Consider the following 19828-nt stretch of genomic DNA (forward strand, 5'->3'; position numbering starts at 1 on the left):
TCGAGGTAGAGATACGTCATGTCACCTCTGAAACCTAGAGAAATGATCAAAGAAAATATATATTCGCACGGGGACACCTAGACAAGTCGTAGAACAATACATAGGCTGCTAATATTGTGCTCCATTCTATTAGTCATCGGAATCATTTTAAAACAGTCGTATAGGGGGGCAGGAAATCCGCGCTGGACGGTACTATCAGCCACCGGTGACGCATGTACATCATGCGTTCACGCATTTGTCAGGATTACCCAATCAATAATATAACCTGAATTGGGTTCATGATTTATAACATGTAATCGTTTGTATGGACCATTGCACAGTGCATACACTGGGCTTTAAAGCGAGGAAAACCCTACAATTCTAAATGTATTGAAACAAAAATTATCAGGTCAGCTACAATACCCGTATCTCATCAGTTCTCTCACTATAGTAAAGAAGTAAAAATAACGCATTGTCTTTTTCGTGTGCAAACTCCTCTTAAATAGATCCTTCCAGATAGAAAATGATCTATAAGAAGTCCATTAGTTGAGTAGCCACCTTCGTTTTCAATAGCCGCTCTCTGCCCATAGATTTCAGACACATCACTTCCGACGCAATGGAAAAAACGTCAGAAGCAGCTAGGAGAAGACATAAACGTAAAAGAGATTCGAGATTCTGTTACATTATTTCGCACTGCCTAGCACAGCTTGGGGCAACAACAGCAGCTTTCAGTCACGACTGACCCATTTGGTTAGCAAATGGCGGCCTTCTGTGTACGACGCGTACAAGATTCTGGCCAAATGGAATAGTTTGCATTGGCCACCCCTACCAACTTGAAGGCTTCATTATGCAATTACAATCGATTGGTTTTGAAATGGTTGTAAAGGTAGAGATCAGGCCAATTACTGAATACCTTACAGATTACGAATACTCAGATATTTAGAAAGAAATAATTAAAAATACTTCTTGGGTACTCTTTGCAATGAGCGAATGTCCTGCTTTTTATTTTTCCCGTAACTGTTCACTGTTCTTCATAATTTTTGCGTTGTCAATCAATACTACATCTAACTAGCAGATTATGACGGTTTTAACAAAAACTAGGGAGTTCGGATGGGGTGGGGAATGGATAATGACAGACCGGTACACCTAAAACCTGACAGTGTTAGCCAATACTGTGCTTGTCGCATTATATCCGTATCTAGATGTACATCTGCCTCCAGCGGATATATCTTGTCAAGATTCCAGCTCCGCGCACCAGGTGGGATCTTCTCGTTTTTGGTAAACGATTTCCAAATATCCGCCTCTCTCAGGGTATATTCACCGCTGAATAGATGATGCATCCGGAACTGCATACTGGGCAAAGTTGATAACTTAGCTAATGATTTAATCACGAGCCAAAGAGGAAACATCTTTTTCTAAAGGATGTGTACTAGTTAAAGCCGACTAAATAAATCATATTTATAAGGCTTGTTACTAACTAGGCTAGTAATTATCCTGTAAGGATTCGGGTGATTACAACTGTCTCCTGTATCGGATATCTATGATAAGCTGCGATGTTCAAATAGAAAGAAAGGAAAACGTTTGGCTAGCAAACCGAATTTTTTTTATACGATTGAAACATTGAATTAGTATGCAGCTTGTGCTCTGCAGCAGGTAATTATGATTCCTGATTTCGTTATACGTGTAGTTCGTTATTTTGACAATGGCTTGAACTAGTAGCAGAAGATTTAGCACCTTAAATTGTAGAGGCATTTATACCCTTTGGGGTAAACGGCTATTTTCGTTTTTGCACCAAACTGAAATTCGTCTGCTGACATATGCGTACATGGCAAATAGGGGGCATTTAACTTATTTGAAAAGCCGGTAAATCCTTCGCTATGCTCATGCTTGTTACCCTACAATAATTATAACAGTGCTTCTGCTTATTATAAGAAGCAATCGTTTATGCAATAGCTTCAAATTCAGTCCCTGGTCAGTGTATTTGGTAATGTAAGAAGCGAACAAAATTTGTGAATGGTATCGATCAGACTAAGCGTTATAAAACGCTTATTTATAATTAGCGCTAAGTAAATTTGGTGTGTTTTTTTCATATAGTATAGTTGATTTAATTTTTCAGAATAGCTTTATATATATATATATATGAGATAATGTAATCAAGCCAACAAAATCTAGCTCTTGTGCCCAGCCTCCTACGAAAATACCAGCTCTGAGTCTTCACAGCTGTCGTATATTAAGAGCGCTTTCTGGTCATTGGATCATAAAACAATAGTCTGATTCAGGATGATGTTCGTCAAAATGATTAAGAATTTGGAATATGAATTATTAGTTGTAAGCATGCGTGATTGTGAAATGACTGTTTTTCTGCCGAGTCACAGTAAATAACCTTACAGAGAAGTATACTGTGGCGGTGCGTCATCTTCTTAGTTACTGAATAAACAATGAGAGATTGGACCTTTACAAGAGCGACATAGTTATTCATTTAAGTAAATATAGATAGTGCTCAAGAATGCTGTTTAACAAACGAGGACATCAGCTTTAGGTGTCCGAAATGTACAGTGTCCCCGTGACAGCTTGGTAAGTAACGTATTTCCCCCGGGACGCGTTGTGGTCTAGGTTCGCACCTGGGCATAGACGCACGTCGTTTCCTGTTGAAAGCCGGCCATCTGATCGAATGCCTGACGGCGATGCGAGCCGACCGGACCTGAAACTCGAAACATAAAAATGTACAATGCTACCGTTTTACGTTATTTAAATATATTTCCGTTAGAGACCGGAGTACACTTTGCAAACAGTAAAGTCTTTAAAAGCCTCGACTTGCACTCGAGCGTCATTGTTTTTTTGCTGCTTTTTCAAGGGGTCAAATATACGTGTATAGAGTAGCGTTCCACGTCATGTAATATCGCACTCCGTTAGAGGTCGGCAATAATATAAAGCTATATGCAAAGCATCTTCTCAAGCGTATGTCGACTCCTTTACTTCCGCCTTATATTGCCGAATGTCGTTGCTCAACAAATATTTGGTAAGCTCGAGCAAGTAGTCTTCGGGACGAAACGAAGCGTATTTGGGGTTGGCGTTGAAGCCGGACCAGTTCACATGTCCCTCTATGGGCTAACTCTCATATAGTGTATCTCTACAAGATTGAAGTGATGCAACAATTGTCGGGAAGAATATAGTGAGCAGATGATGCTTTTGTATACATGTTTCTGTTTGTTTTAGTAATTGTTGTTGTTTTAAAAGTATGTTACAATAAATTGCACCTTTGTAAAAACAAAACATTAGTTAAACAAAGTATGCAACTGATGGGGTTCCGTCTACCACGTGTGTGTTACGAGCTTATTGTTTCGGAGCTGTAGGCCAGGTGTACCGGATAAGCTTTGGTTTTGTGACACATGACTAATACATACATCACAGTTTATAGTTTCTCCGTTCTGTGGAAACGACACTGCTAGAGCCATTAGAGTATGGAAAATGGAGGACCACTTGGTGCTTATTATGCTGTATACATAATAACCATAGGTTTTGCCGAATCGAAAAGGGACAAATAACAAATCTGCCCGTACTGGCAAAGTAATCTGTTCGGTTGCAGCGAATTTGCTGAGAAAAATTTTAGATTAGATTTGGTCTAATTTCTCAATTATTTCGAAAATTGGTCACATAAACTGAAAAGAGTACGTACGCGTACATAGGTTGCAGCGGCTGTCGGAACCAAATGCATTTGCTTAGTAAGTTTTGTGATCTTCGAACTTAATCAGGTATTAATTTACTGACGCAGGGAAACTGTGCAAAATACGCCACTACGTAACCTACGATGTCGTTACTATTTTGTCAATGAATTTCGGAATTATCCTCTTGCTTTTGAAATATGATTAGGAAATCGTTCATCGATTTCATAGACACCAAGCCTGTCTTAAAAAACCGACAATTGACTTGTTCAGCAAAAAGGCGATCCGATGGATTTGGGTTACCGTCTCTCATAAGTGCAGCAATCTGCCTAACGTCAGCTTCGGCAAGCAAAATTAGTTGAAACTGTGCCTCCACCAATGCCTCTTTCACTTTTAGATTTTCTAAAAGAGTAACTGCCTTTGTGCTTCTGGGTGCTTTTTTCGAGTAGTCTTTACCCAGACACGCGCACGTTTGCTGATCGGTGTGTGGCAAAACTGACACCGTCATTCATAAAGGATTTAAAAACATAAGCCGGTCCTCTGCAGCATCAATGAGCTCTCCGAGGGCCAACATTGGTAATCGCCCGTCATAAACAGATGCAGCGTTGTGGTCGGACTACTTTTACTATGTGCCACATTGCGACGCAATTCAAATATTTAATGATAAAGAACGAAAAGGAAGAAGATCAGTTTCTACTGTTGTATGATAACATTTAGAGTACTTCGATGACCACTGCTCTTTGAGGGAAAGTAGGCAGTCTTTGGCGAAGCGCCCCTATACACATTTTTAGGATGGTTGAGACATTTGAGTTCATCTGTTTTCTCGTTGGATAAAGTATCAAATCCTAGTAGGCCGCGGTGCACTGCTCCAGATATACCGTAAGCATAACGAACAATTGTTATTCGACGCCATTGAGGCTGCATTAGGTCAAAAATGACGACTTTAATTGGAAGCTAAATCGGAATATACTAGCGCTGTACACGCAAAACATGTGAATACACACAAATGTTGAGTTTTTGTGATTCGAGGCTGTTGCCTGGCACTTGCCCAACGTACGTCGCTGACGAAAGCAACGACAAAAGCTCTCGCGTGAAAGTCCTGGAAATGCCGTTACAGGACACGCTGTCTCAATTCAAACCTGTTTTGATTCACTTAGCCTAGTTCGATCTGTGCTCACTGCGATAAAATCAATGGCTGGCTAAGAAGGGTGATAAGGGGATTCAGGCCGTATTCTCAAGCTGATTCGCGCACTTACCTACTTAAGGGATCTCTTGAGATCAAACCACTGATTAATGAAAACTTTCCAAAGCTGTTTGCAGTTCGTTTTTAATTGACAAAACTATTTTTCTGTCAGTTACTAAGCAAGAGATGCATGCAAAGTATGGCTGGAGATACGAATAACTTGCAAAGGTCCCACTGAATTTCTATGTACAATATTTACACGAAGTAGTATTTGCGATACGAAAACTATATTCTAATATATTTTTGCAATATAAAAACAGTGAGAATTGGCAGTCGAAAAGGATGTTTTCCCACTGTAGGATAGGCCTGTAAGAAACCTTTAATGAGGACACGCTAACTGATGCTACATCAAGGATAGGATTGCAAGAACTTGTTCTCAGCATAGAGGCGCTACCGTTTCGCATTGTCTATGTCGAGCACAGAAAATAATCGGTCGCGCATCGTAGCTTCGAAATGAATCATAACAACCGAATAATGAATTTACTTCTCATGAATTACACTCAATAGTAATATATAACTATAATAATATATGTAGTTGGATCACTATTCAACAGGTAACGACTTCGAGTATCCCAAAAAACATGTAATTATTTATTGACGTAGGCCATTCGCTATCAAATATTCTCGAAGAAAGAAGGCGCATAATCGAAGGATCCCGACAACGCGTTCAGAAGCAGCCATCTAGCTATGTAGCTAACTGTAAAAACTGCCTTATGAACAAACATTTGACGAATGGCCAGCTAATGAGAGACCAAATAAATAAACATGCGCTCAGTGGATTCATATCAGCTCATATAGATTTTATACTCAAATTGGCCCGGAGAAGTCCTTGACGGCCGATGTCGACATCGGACGATGATAGGCCATCAGCAGTCGTTCAGCATGCAATCGAGTATACGTATGTCGAGAAAGCAAAAAACAGATGCATCTTTATAGGGCAGGCAAATTCTGCGACAGAGAAACAACTGAGCCAATTTTTGAATCAGTCAGTTGCCAAATGTGAAGCTAAATCCGAATGACAGGAAACCAATGACTTCAAAACGGATTTCCAGCCGCCTAAATCGCTAAGTTTTGTCTATCGCTAACAACGTTCCAGCATTATAGTGTGGTGGGTGTCACACGTTTTTTAAAAGAAAAAAGAAAAACAGAGTCAGAGTAGACATAGCCAATGCATTTCTTCCGCTTCCTTGCATCCAGGTAATTAAACTACGAAAATCATTAAACATTAACAACAACCGCAAAAACACGAGCTGAATCTATGGCCGCTCTAACAGTGGATCTCGTCTTGCTTCTCACAAGCACACTTACACCGGCATTCACATCAGCATTGTCCCAAAAATATCCTTCAACGGAGGCTTTCTCCCAAAAACTTAATCGTTCCCTTCAGTCTCTTCAAATCAAAATACAAACTCTCGATGCTCGATAAAGGGAATCTTACAGAACTAATAACCAGAGTTATATCGGCATGCGCGATTAAACCCGACCTTAGGTCTTAGGCAAACAAGCTGTTCTATTTATTCCGCGGGTGATTTATATCGCTTGTGCCGGTAGATGGACATTCTACTCGATTTTCAAAAATCGTTATGGTAGTCTGCCCCTAGAGCTAGCGCGTAATGCAACATTGGTATGGAACATTTATTTAACTCTTGTTTAGTTTTTCGGCACCGATTTCGCCACTGTTCTGCGGGCAACATCTCTTATTCGAAGACAAAGATTTGCTTCCATAAAAAAATTAGTTATGTTCGCTTCTTTTCAATACTGTACAATGCGTACGGCAGACGTTAGGAAAGTACAGCGCCCGATAATTCTAGGAAACTCAATTAATTATTTTTGTGTTGGCCATAAAGAAAGCAGTAAACACCGGGACTTTAAACTTTGTGATGGGGTGACGATGAAATTTGGAACAAACCTTACCCGGCGCCTACTTTCATCGTGAAGTTGCATTGGGATTTTAAATACATGCGTTGCAATATCGTGTATTACACGATCTAGTAATAAATAACTTAGCATATATATTGTTGTATCATATACTTTTAATCTAGCCCAAAATCGTTATGCATAGATAACGGAAATACCACTTCGCCTCTTCTTGCTAACTTTTTCTCCTATATATGATAATGTTAAATAATAATCTTTATCTTCACTTCGTTGATAGCCATCTATTGTTTCTGTATCATCTAGTGATAATAATTATTACCACTATAGAGTATTAAATGAAATTAAAACTATCCAATTTTGAAGCGTATATGCGGAGAGTGCGTTGTATTTCTATATTCGCTGTGGCATGCTTTCGTGCAAATCGATCAAAATGATAAAATAGCACTAAAGGCACTTGAACACCCAACTTGTTGTAAGTTATGCGTCTGGTGATAACAGTTATTTTTCACTTACTTTTTTGCTATGTTCTTATGATGTGTTTACTTTTTGACTGAGGACTGCTTTTCCAATCATTACAAACATTTAGAAACAATAATAAACACAAACCTAAGGATTACTGTAATCGAAGAAACTGCATACTATTTATTAGTTACTAATTTATTATTAGACAACAATAAATCGATGTCAATTTCGTTTTGTCATGTCCATTAGGATATAATTTACATGTAAATATAATAAATACATAACAAATATATAACATATTCGGTTGTTTTTCAGTTTGTCATAGCAATGTCTTCAAAGACCAGCAAACGCGAGACGAAACCTATATGCGCTGACACAATTAGCCAACTGCATAATTCCTCTAAATAAATTGAAGACTGAAAAAAAAAAAGTAAATATGCCCTTGCAAATGGCTTCATGGAGAAATTTCAGGTGAATCCAACAAGGCTCACTTTGGCTAGATCTGGTAGTTAGGACAACAAACGGACAAGTCCTTGATGTTATACTGAAGAAATGATCCCGAGAGCTTGATCGTACAGAATAAGTAGCTGAACCGTTAAAAAGCGTTGCATGTACGCTAAGCAAAGGCCTGCTACGTTTCGCACTAGAATCCAGCTATCAGAAACGGTATTTAAAGACAGTATCGCAAATAAGTTTGAAACATTTTAGAACAACACCGAGAAAAACCATGTTGAATTCACCTTTGGCTAAGGATACCGTGTGGTTATATTTTTGACACTGTGCAAGATGCATACGTGTAGTGTCGTCCTATTAAATAGTAACAGTAACAATTTGAATCAAAACACAAACATAACGGAGTTGTAAGCTGAGCCTCGTCAGGTCGAACACAACTGGTGCCTACTTTCTCGACTAGTGAGCAGGACTTGTGGATTGACGTGTATTCACTCAGTTGATAAGCACTTATATAAATCCTATACCTTTAATTTGGTAAGCACACGTAATATTCGACACCTTTGTAAAAAAAATCTTTGCTGCACTAGTAGCTCAAGGCTGTCATGTTTGCAGAGAGTCGTACCTTTACCTTGCATGTCAGTTTTCGATCTGCAGTATGTACTTCTTGTAGCAGATTACTCCAAAAAAATTTTCACTAAGAAATCGATGCGATTATATTTACCTCTTTTAATTGCTTTACTTGTTAGTGTTGAGTTTAGCGCTGAAATTAAGATGACAGGCTTGAGTGACTGCTGATCCCCAGTCGCTAGTTCAGGCCGTCGACATATACCTACATTAGTTACACACTTAACGTGAATAATGGGCGCAATAATGGGCTATTTATGAAGCACAACATGAGCTAAATAACAAGTTTCGATCATGTAGAGTTTTGGCTTGCCATGTAAAGTTTCGTACAGATTATATATGGTGCAAAAAACAATTATTGAGCATTTACCATCATTTCATGGTAAGGTCATTCACAGAGGCAGCCGTAACTATATAAACATATGATTGTCTTTAAACGGTATCTTTGTGGCATGTGTCCGAAGTGTCTCTGTGCTTCTTCACGGGGACACCTTTGCCTCTGTCATAGCTTCGGTTAAACTATCAGCACATGGCTTTGTAACTTAGATAAGACTGATCCACGTAGTTTTAATCAGCATCAGTCTTCAATGACTCGACACATGTGATAAGACATTCTCAAGTTCAATTGCGTGTAAGGCTCACCCACATTAAGTCGAGCTTAGCGGAAAAGTGTTTTCCTAAAAGTGCTTTCTTTAATAATTATATTGTCAGCTGAACTTTCAGCTCTGTGACATGTCATCGAATGTATGGACATATTATTTAGTTAACGGAGGATATTGTGTATTGTTTCCATGAAAGACGCATATATCTGTGGGTGCTCTACGAACCATAATATGATCTGGCCTAGCGTATGAGTCGGGCATAAAACTTATCAGACTCAGATATAAGTGTTAAAAGAACATACGCATCTATAGACAGATAAAATAACATTGTTAGGAAGCTAGACCCGTTAGTTCCTCTGTTTTGTTTCAGTAGAGGCGATCATGCACTTCTAGCTCAATGTAATTTTATTGATTGAAAAATATTATTAAAAAAAAAAAATATGAAAATGATCATTTTCATCAAACGTATCAAATTATTTTATATAGCTTTCAAATTGGTACGGGTGGCTAATGCGTTTTACTTCGTACAATCCAAAAAAAACCAGTTAAGCGTAAAGCTTGCTGCCATTACCGTACAACACGCTTGGCCCTCAATCCTCACTAACAAGCCTCCAGAATACCTTTACACTTGCTGTTAGAGCTTACAAGGTTGGAGCCACCGGCGTCATCGATAATATCATTGAGTGACTTCGTCAACAAGTTTGAGATTGTAGCTTGAAAAATCGGTATTAGTCAAGCTAATGCAACACCCTGGCTTAACCTTAGGTTCAAAACTGGGTGTAGACACATTTGGTTTCAGGCCAACAGCACTTTGAATGGATGCTTCATGGTAGTAAAATCAAAACTAGTATTTAGTCAAACTAGTTCTATTACCGATCCAGCGCCCATGTTGTCTAACTAACAACGACTGAATTCGAGGAATCACATGTGGCCGGCAAAATGTTTTATTAGAAAGTTCTAATTTGATTTTATATCTGCCATGCTTCTGCTATGACCAGGCAGCAATAATAATAGTGTTGGCTCTTCTTTTAGCTTAATTATTGCGCGAAACTTAGCTAACCCAATCAAAAAAATAATCATCATAATCACTTTATACTGCTACCATTGACTAAAGTCACATTACATTGTAGTTTGTATCCTGATGCTCAGCAGAGGTTGTCTTAACGTTTATTTGGTACAGCCCGTGCCAGCACTGTGTACATACTTTTACCTATCACAACTTGTCATTTGTTTTTAAGTTGTTGAACGATATAAGAGAACAACTATTTTATACTTAAAACAATGCACTTTGTGTACTAAGTTTAATATAAATATAATAAAAAACATGTATTTAACGTAAAGCACGAATAGTGCTATAAACAATTTGTCGTCAATCGGAGTCGTTAGTTTCGCCTAATTATATATATATATATATATATTAGGCTCTCCTTTTTAATATGATTACGCAATATGGATTATTTTACCTTATCTTCTGTGCCCTGCACATTATTGTTTCTATCATTACTATAGGAGAACAACTGTATGTACGGCCATTTAGAAAGCCGTTCATAAATATGACATTTAAAGCAATCGGATTCGTGCAGTTTTTCATTGATCTAAAAAAGTGTGTTTCTATATTTGCTGTTTGTTTGTCTGTTGTTAAAAGTTGTTCCCGACATAATTCTGCTTAAAATAATGCTTTATCTTCTTCACATCACAGATGTAAATATGGCCATGTATTAAATAAGTGAAGTTATTTTAGGAAATTAAAGTTCAACAAAACCAAAAGAAAAAGTTATGAAAGGCTGTTTTCCGTGAGATCTTGTTCTAAATTGTTCTATCCCGATTGATGATAACGCATTGTTAACCGTAATTCTTTCCGTAATGCAAAACATAAGACAACAAATAGTTTTAAGAAATGTCGAAAAAGATTACTAGGATTATTATCTTAACGAATTTGCTTGACCACTTAATTATGGCCTACAACTTACGCCAGCAGTCAACAACAGAAGGTAATTTATTAATAGTTCTTTGCTATTCCTTATTTTCAACGCACACGACGGGAACCGTATGGATTAATAATGTAGTAAAAATAAAAATCCAAAAATACATCCGGTGCATAGAATTTATTTTTAGGTCGGGTCTAATCCACAAGTATGGAGTATGTAAATAAAATACCAGCTTCAGCTTGATTTTCATTTAAAGCAGTTTTATTTTAGTCTAAATGTATTAATCATTCTATTCATATTTTTGCATATACAAGCTAGTTAGTAGTAACATAACCTCAAATAATGCTATATTTTACATTTGCCTTAAGATTACTTCAATGGTAAAAAAACAGAGGATTACCCATTTAAGCTTTTGTTGATAATACTATTCATTTTTTACTCGGCTTTGCCGACAACTTATGTACGTATATAAAAGTGTACTTAAAATGGAATAATAAGTAAAATATATAACTTTAATAATACATTTAAATATCTAAGATTGGATAACATCTAGGAAATGCACAAAAAGTACACGAAAAATTCTGAGCATAAAAGCGGCTGGATATGTTCAGCTTGAAGTGCCACGATCGTGACCACCGGTCTGATCTGTACACGCACACAGGGATACCGTCTTTGGCCCGAAAAATTATTCTGGCCATTTTTGCGATGCAACAAAAAAGATTTTTGTCGAAGAGCATTATTTAAACGGATCCAAGACACAGCATATTATTCAATCATTCACTTTGGTGCACACATCCTGCCGGCGTGGTTAAAATGTATGCTCTAGTTTTTAGCAGACACCTCGTTTGCTCGATCGAGCCTCAAGCTATTCTAGCAAAAGTGTAACCTACATCTATTTATGGTGCGCCGGAGGGGGTCCTTTGAAAAAGTCGATATGTTCCATTCCTTCGGGCATACAGGATCCGTACTCGCCTTTTGCATAGCCAAGTTCCCTCATTAGCTTTGTTGGAGCATTCCTAAATGTAGTGAATCGGTAAATAAAAAACAGATAGTAAATTTGCTATTTAAGAACCCAGATAATATTCTCGAAACAGTACCGAACGCGTTTACTCATATACATTCAATGCCCAGCATTTTGCCAGTCACTTTAAGAACCCATTAGCTAGTCGCTCTAACTTTATCCATTAGCCCTATTCTTAGGATCGCAGCAAAAGCACCTTCCAGTAACTTTGCTAAGATTAGTGGTGGTTCCAGACTTTCTCATAGACAGATTTCGTTAGCTTTATAGATCTAAGTCCGAATGGCAAATGCCGCTCATTGAACTTAAAGATGAGCAGAATCTGCGGAAATACCATAGCATAGTCTTATTAATGGTCTTACCGTATTGATAAAGGGATCGCAGGGTGTGGCCCTTCGAATTCTCTGACGAAAATTTCTGCCCGGCCATAGGCATCGTAGGTCTCGCGCGACTTCGGTGCGCGTGCGAACTGCACTGTGCAATGCGAAAGCATGATCTATGTTCCAAATTGAGAAATTTAAAAATTAAGCTTACTTCGTTGATGTTGTTTTTATTTACGTGGGAAGGTTTCTTCCGTCGTAGCGGAAGCTATGCCGGCTTCTTTAAGCAGCTAAGTTTCTTTTAAGCAGCTAAGGTTGCCGTTATTTACTCCTGAGGATTAATCTATTTTTCAAAATTATTTGTAGCTCCCATCGATCATCTATTTCATTTACTATTTTTCTATTTCGATACCATAAACTGTTTCGTCAAGCTACTATTTGACGTAAAACCTAAGAGCAATGTAACGCCATTACCCTGCATTCAGGCATTCCAATTTTTTCGCAGGATTGGTGTGTTGCGGCAGCCAGGCTTAACATTGTTGGGTCGGCTAAACCGATGTCTTCTGATGCAAATACCTAAAAACGACAATGGATGCTCCTCAGGTTACGCTTATCAAATCATCACGACTGTCATCGCCAGGAGTGCTATTTTTCATTCCGAGAGAAAGAACCGAGAGAAATAAATTGTTAATGGACAGCACCACACAAACATACCATGAGTCTCCTGGCTATAAAACGAGGATCTTCGCCGCCGTTTAGCATTCTAGCGAGGTAGTACAAAGCTGCGTTTTCTTTTCCAAATCGCATCGATTTATGGAACGCCGATATTGTGTCATAATGCATATCGCCTGGAATCAGCATTCGGCGCTCGTTTTTAGAGAAATAAACAATAATCAAGATATCCTCTATACTCAGTTGGTAGAAGATAATTTTTTAATGATATTGATTAAAAACAAAACATAGTGTTAAGCTATTACAAATGAAGCCGGCGGACTTTGAAATAAATAACTTTGGACCTAATTGGAAGAGAATAATGATTAACGTATGTTGCAAATACTCTCATTTTTTTTATACACCCCGCCGCTGTGGCGGCTTCTGGACAGCCATCTACCTATCATTCGCTTTCCCACGTGCAGTTTCTCTATTTATGGCTTCTTTAAGTAAATAGATAATGAACTACACTTGCTTACCAGTTGCCCTTCTTGGGAGATGGAAAGTTCTATAATCACACGGGATGACGGCTTCACCAGGTGACTCTCTCCTGGATTGGGAAAGTAGGCTGGTGAGGCCGACGTTGAATATTTTTGTACTTAATTAGGGAAGTAATCAAGGCACGGCGATGGTGTCTGGCATTGTTATCAAGTAACTAGAATGCGTGCTTCATATTGCCATGGCAATAGTCTATGAATTTTTTGAAGAACTCGAGATAGCGGGCTGTAATCATTACATCATTTTTCTAAAAGTATCTTATAGTAGCAGATACCTCTGATGTCCATTACAAGTACTACCATCACATTATATATGAACATACTCGACACTGCCACCAATTCTGCTTTCTCTACAGAATAACGCCATTTTCTCGCCTGATACATGTCTATGACAGTTAAGATTAAACCATGTTTTGTATACGGCGACCGCATGTTCCAAGCGGATTTTTGATCCAGTCACGATCCACAAGTTGCACCTAAGATACACCATACGCACCTTCAGCTGGCCTGGAGTCAATTCACGGGAATCCTTTTTCTTCCAGTTTGTGCATTTTCAGTGTTCAAATTACTATTCCAGGTCTCGTTACATGGGAAATATCATTTTTGGCCGACTAAGCCTTTTCGATTACGACAATACGTTCTGGGCTTTCGTATCGCGGTAACTGGTCACCTTAATTATCGTTAACACTCCAACCTTTGTTTTTGAAATGTTTGCTTAACTCACCCACTATACTCTCTTTTAAGGTCTCCGTACCTAGTACAGTCACCAAGCTTCGACTTTTCCGCAGCGGTGTGATCTTCGAGGAACATGTGACGACTGAGTGTTGATTTTCAAGCCTAAAAAATATTTCCCCTTTTGGAGTATACTCGAGCGGTTTTTATTTACAATTGCTAGAAATTTGGAGTCATTAGCAGTCAAATTCCGTCTGCTAGCGGCGCGTAGTTCAAAAGTTATTCAATTTCAAAGTTCGCTTGTAACAGCCTAATTAATTAATTATAGTAAGTAAGTAAATGACGCAGCTGACCTTTTCTATCGTAAAGAAAGTGTGTTTTTTTAAGACTGCTTTTAATATCTTCTTTCGTGATAACGTAATCTGCGACGTCACGAAATCCGTCGACAGCTGTCTGAAGCGAATTTAATGCAGTGCGACAATCACCATCACTGACAGCCACTACGAAGTCAATAGCGGACTGAGTAATTGATAAGCCACCTAGAATATAGTGGAGATTAATAAAATCAACTCGTTTAGACGGTTCTGGATCAACTATGACTATAGTCAGTAGGTAGCAGATTTGATGCAGACTATTTGTTAGAATTAACAACCGTAATCCTTGGTCCACCTCAGTCTAAAGGTTTTGTAACGCCACTCAACAATAGCAACTAATGCCCTTTTTCAGAACTAAACTTCACTAGAACTGTTGGCTAGTTCTAAGTCGCGCTTCAGCAATAAAAAAATAAAAAAAAAGTAACAAAAACGATTCGTAACTCCACAGTCATTTCAACTACCTTTTACGCTGGCGGTCTCTTTGTTATCCTGAATGATGTTGACTTCGAGAAATTCTAGCGCACGAAGCACAATTGTTTTAATATTTTCTGATGACAGCTTCTCCAACACGATCGTTTTACCTATGTTTTACATGTGAAACGCGCAACGAATTCTCAGTATCCAATATTCCTCGAAGCATTAAGTTGGATGTACCAAATTACTTTTACTCACTACAGAATATAAGACGGTACGTCTCCTAAAGGATGTAAGCATACTAAAAAATGGTTGAAAGAAATTAAGCTAGATATGTTAATCAATTTTTCAAATATCCGAAACGAAATTAGTTGTTAGCGTACATCTTGAAAGGAGTGCAGAGTTAAGTGAGAATGACGGATTTTCGGTGGTTGCACCTATTAGCGTGATAATGCCTTTCTCTACAAAAGGTAAGAAAACGTCCTGAAACATTGGCATAATGCAAAAACGATGTTAGTGGTGTACATTGTCTTCTTAACATGGCTTAGTGATACGATTAATGCACTTTCATTTCGTATTCCCAATAATAAGGGGATGAGATACACTCACGAACCTTATTATGATCAGTTCGGATTCATGAGAATCCAGTGATGATAACAATATGCCTCTATAATTCTCAAATGTACCCAATACGAGTATACCTGTTGGGCCTTATTAAATCGATGGATCTCGTCGAGAAATAGAATCGTTTTAGCTTGAAACATTTTCTGATCAGTCTGGGCTTTGCTTACGATGTCCTTTACATCTTTGGTTCCGGAAGCCACTGCAGAGAGTGTCACAAATTTTGTGCCGCGCTCCCGGCTGTGACTCGCAATTATATGCGCCAGTGTTGTCTTTAAAGTAAGAAGTTACAATACAGTTATTATTATTTTATATATTATTAGTTATTAACAAACTAATAGTTTTACCATAACTGTAAACGTATTTCAATATTTGAATAGAATATTAAAGGAAACCATAGTGTCGATCATAAGCACTCAAGCAATAAGTTCTTATGTTAGCAACATTTGCTACCATGTAATACACGAGCATGCATAGTAAAGCAACCAGAAAAGTGGAAAAACGAATATTTCATCCCGACCTTGCCGCAGCCTGGTGGTCCCCAAAGAATAATAGATGGCATGTACTCGCTGTTAATAAGTTTCCGTAGAAGAGTCTTTTCTCCTACAACGTCATCTTGACCTACATAGCCATCAAGTCTCGTCGGACGCATAACCTTCAAGAAATAGTCATAACCCTTAGAAATTCCGGTTCAACTTACACCAGGATATCAAGCTTATAATCGTTGTACTTTGAATTTATGAATTTATTTATTTGAAAAGTTTATGATCATTAATGTAGTCTTCTTTAAAGAGTTATTAAGCGGGGACTAGTGATGAAATCATCAATAGTGTGCACTATGTACAATTAGAACCAATTTCATACCTCAGCTAATGGTTTGAACTTAGTATCCTTTGTTTGTTTGTCACCTATTGACGATCTGCTCAGCACAGCGGCTGAGTCAGGACACGACATTCCGTTCACGAAGCTTGATGATGTGCCAGCTTGACCGAATTTGTTTTTTTTCGATTCCGCTCGATCTAAAGTTATAACAAGTTGTCCTTAATATAAAGTTGTCCTAAATATATAAATACAGTATAAATTTCTGGTACTTTAGCTCGCTATGGACATCTAGCTACGTTCGGCTTCTAGATAAAGGTCGACGTAGTATTAATGTAGAAGAATGAATCGACTTACGAAAAGGCATTATTTTGCCGTATTATTTTATACTTACTCAAAATCAATAGATGTTTTCCTAATTCATATATAGCATTACCATTTATAGATCCTTCCTCAAATTTGACAATGTCGTCTTTTGGTGAGCCAGAGTCGTCTTCTAAGTCTATAATGTCTGTTCGAAATTTCTTTGCGGAGGAAGACGTCCAAGATATACGGGTATCTTTCTTCTGGGTTCGAGATTGAAAAAATGGGTGGATTGTCGTGCTGTTGAGACTCTGTACGAATTTGTCATAAATTACAATTTTAGTTCATCAGCATACTTACGACTTGCTGGTATTGGCTAGGTTAAGCATAGCTAAGGTTGCAATCTTTTGGTCTGCTAGTATTTTTAGGATTGTACAGCCCTCGCAGGAAATAGATGCTACTACTATCCCTCAAAAAAGTATAGGATCTACCGGGTCCAACTCAGACCTTTGAGGTTGACGAGCCTTTGGGGGTGTTGGGTGGAGATATGCTAGTGGCGGAGACTGTTCCGGTTTTTTTTTTTCTCGATGGTGACTTTCGAGGAGAGTCCTTTGGACTCTTTGAATTTTTCTGTGAAGTTCCCGTCTTTAAACAGCGATCTAGATGCTGATTGATTAGGTCCGAAACGACTAGCTGATTACAGACCGGACACTCCGTTGACGACAATGAACCAGCATTTTTTTTAGCTTCAGTTGACGAAGACATTATGGCGTCGACGAGCACAACACCTTCAACAGCTCTATTGATATACAGTGGAAAGCCAAACACATAGTATTCATTGATATAGTGTATTTGGCGTATAGTTGGCGTACAACAAAACGTTTAAGTACGTTGAATATATTTTTGTTCCAAAAAAGATGAAAACCATTTACCGATAGCAAGAAAATTTAATTGGAAAGTAGAGTCAGTCGCTCATTCCTAAGCCTTTGACAATTCCTATTAATCTCATAATAGGACCTTCTCTTTATTGTTTTATACTCACAACATAACCTAAGCTATAAAGTTGAGGCAATCACTACGTGTACTAATATAATTATTATTTGGGAAAACTAGACTCAAATGATCTTTCCACGTGTGCCATAACGAAAGCTCAGGATTTTTTTGCTTCCCAAGTGTGAATTATAAGTTGAGACTTCAACATCTGTAAACATGCACAGTTCGCTAGCGGCCCACACGATACAGATTGCAGCAAGGTGTATTACTAACTTTTAGTATAATATGATCATGTTCTCAGAATGAGCTAAATAAAGCTGTTGTTTAGTTAGCTATTATTAGTATTAACAAAGACACCAATTTTCTTTTAGCATAGAATCTTCGTTGCCTTAAGAGTAGCTAGCTTTTTGACCAACAAGTCTGGACTTGAATGGCAAGTGGCACCATTATAGAACAGGAATGAACAAAATCGAATGTATGCAAGGACGAACCGCCTGTTAACCGGTCAAGCCACTCAAAGTGCGCCGATGTTCATAAATAAAACCTTTAATAGCGCAGTTTGATGTGCTTTGTGCTGTCTCGTATTCGACTATGCACCGTATATTAAAAATGGCACACAAAAAGCGAATACCCCTGCATCCAGAAGAAAGTTATAAGCATTCATTTACAAATCAGTAGGTTGGATCTTAAAAGTCAAGCGGTAAACTTCTACGAACAAGCACATGTTTGCTTTCCGCGTTACTGATGCTTGTTCAGATAACCCAATTGATCTTGTATTTTTCAGCCACGTAGGCGTAAGTTTCTATTCTCTCGGACGTTCACCAGTGACAAGCAGAATAGCTGTGTACTAAAAGTGGACCTTATAATATAAACATCTTTATACAGTTGTTCTGCTCAGAAAAAAAGACAATACGAAAGTAATTTGAGTTCTGGCTGAATCTGTTCTTTGTCGCAGTACGGCCTTATTGCAAAAAAAATCAATATACCAGGCATACCAATATGTCCATCATAATTTGTCCAACTGGACGTTTCTTCTCTCACCAATGCGCCATTTTTCTTTGAGCTGAGTGACATCGAAGCCCGAGTATAGTCATTCGGTACTTCTAATATAGGAAGGCCCATTGTTTTTACTAAATTTGACCAGGCGATTGCCACAATCAATTAGCAGAAGTAAATTGGTAAAGCTAGAGGATTCAAAACATCTAGCGATTACAAAGCCGTAACTAATTCTACCTAGTGCTATGAGAACAGCGCACCCGTAGGAATCGAAACTCTGCATTAGCTCACGATTTGCACGTGTTGAAGATCTCTGTATAGCTTTTTTACACTAAGGTCGTTTGTAGTACTATATATATATAATACTTTATTTACAAAGAAATTTTGCTTGTTGCTAAACAAAAAACCGTTGAACTTCAGAATAAATTATTTTAATATTAATGATATTTTAAGAAATATTTTCAGGTTTAATACAATTGTAGTACAATTTCGTAATATAAATAAAACATCACACCTAAACAGAGTAATGTCAAAAGTCGTTGTTAGCCAGTCGCGTAGGACTACAATAATAGCATAATCTTACATTATTTTCTTCTAGGAGTTGACAATGTTCCAACAAATAAAGTGAAAAGATCTTGCTTCTTTTACAAGTTGCATTGTGCAAAACAAATAAGAAGTTATTCAATATCGTTGCATTGTGAAGAGGTGTAGTTAAATTTCCACATGGTACTGACGTGTCGCTAAACCCAAGCGCGTGTTCTTTACTGGATTTATATACTGGTGGTGTATATAAATTTAATAGTTTACACTTTGATTGTTAAAATTATCTTTAAAATTAAATTCTTACTGCATATAATTCTTGCTCTAATCAAAACGTGCTATGTAATCTTTATTTGAAACTAAATAGCATTTTGTCAATCAACAATCTAACAAAGTCTTTGAACTCATGTGGCCCCTTTTGACGGTTATTGATGTCAGGTGACTTGGCTAATCAAAACTTATCGTTACTTCCTATCTCTACGGCTTCGAAGCAAAGCTGTGTTTGTTTGAATGTGTTAAGTTGCACCTTCTCCATGCTAAATTTAATTAGGTTCATTCCCATAAGTTTCGAGAACTGTATATTCTACTGTCGCATAGTCTAGCAACGTTATAAAAATTATATCTTGCATCTAAATCAACGTTCCGGTGTATGTGTGTGGTAACTTAATAGTGACAGCTGCTTCTTAGTGTTTCTTAAGTTCCAGCTAATAGCATCATAA

The 19828-nt window shown here is 37.9% G+C and overlaps 2 protein-coding genes across 7 annotated transcripts in view; both read right to left on the reverse strand.

The window, feature by feature from the left end:
• Window positions 1-955: 955 nt before the first annotated feature.
• On the reverse strand, window positions 956-4779 carry LOC147756724 (uncharacterized). Of its 4 annotated transcripts, none has more exons than XR_015323676.1 (3): window positions 4646-4779; window positions 2601-2680; window positions 956-1332 (listed from the first exon to the last, which is right to left on the reverse strand). XR_015323676.1 is itself a non-coding variant. In XM_086983545.1 (3 exons), exons 1-3 carry the CDS (start codon window positions 4147-4149, stop codon window positions 1297-1299), a joined length of 321 nt encoding a protein of 106 aa, XP_086839671.1. In that variant the 5' UTR covers window positions 4150-4730; the 3' UTR covers window positions 956-1296. The 4 variants fall into 4 exon arrangements, 1 of the variants encoding a protein (XP_086839671.1); XM_086983545.1 differs by having other exon boundaries at window positions 3945-4730; XR_015323675.1 differs by having other exon boundaries at window positions 956-2680.
• A 6291-nt stretch (window positions 4780-11070) lies between these two features.
• LOC111246525 (ATPase WRNIP1-like) overlaps window positions 11071-19828 on the reverse strand; it is a 9269-nt gene continuing 511 nt past the window's right edge. The window contains exons 2-13 of one of the 3 annotated variants that reach the window (XM_022796263.2): window positions 17088-17379; window positions 16714-16891; window positions 16323-16477; window positions 15979-16113; window positions 15539-15730; window positions 15221-15320; window positions 14885-15004; window positions 14403-14588; window positions 12884-13017; window positions 12644-12745; window positions 12212-12345; window positions 11071-11847 (exon numbers count right to left, since the gene is read on the reverse strand). In XM_022796263.2, coding sequence (XP_022651998.1) covers window positions 11724-11847; window positions 12212-12345; window positions 12644-12745; window positions 12884-13017; window positions 14403-14588; window positions 14885-15004; window positions 15221-15320; window positions 15539-15730; window positions 15979-16113; window positions 16323-16477; window positions 16714-16891; window positions 17088-17345 — 1818 coding nt within the window. In that variant the 5' untranslated portion in view covers window positions 17346-17379 and the 3' untranslated portion in view covers window positions 11071-11723. Of the gene's footprint in view, window positions 11848-12211; window positions 12346-12643; window positions 12746-12883; window positions 13018-13359; window positions 13431-14402; window positions 14589-14884; window positions 15005-15220; window positions 15321-15538; window positions 15731-15978; window positions 16114-16322; window positions 16478-16713; window positions 16892-17087; window positions 17380-19828 lie in introns of those variants that run through there. The other 2 variants (XM_022796264.2, XM_022796265.2) reach the window with 2 other exon arrangements.

The sequence above is a fragment of the Varroa destructor genome, unplaced genomic scaffold (genome assembly GCF_002443255.2).
Source record: "Varroa destructor unplaced genomic scaffold, Vdes_3.0 BEIS01000003.1, whole genome shotgun sequence".
Taxonomy (NCBI): domain Eukaryota; kingdom Metazoa; phylum Arthropoda; class Arachnida; order Mesostigmata; family Varroidae; genus Varroa; species Varroa destructor.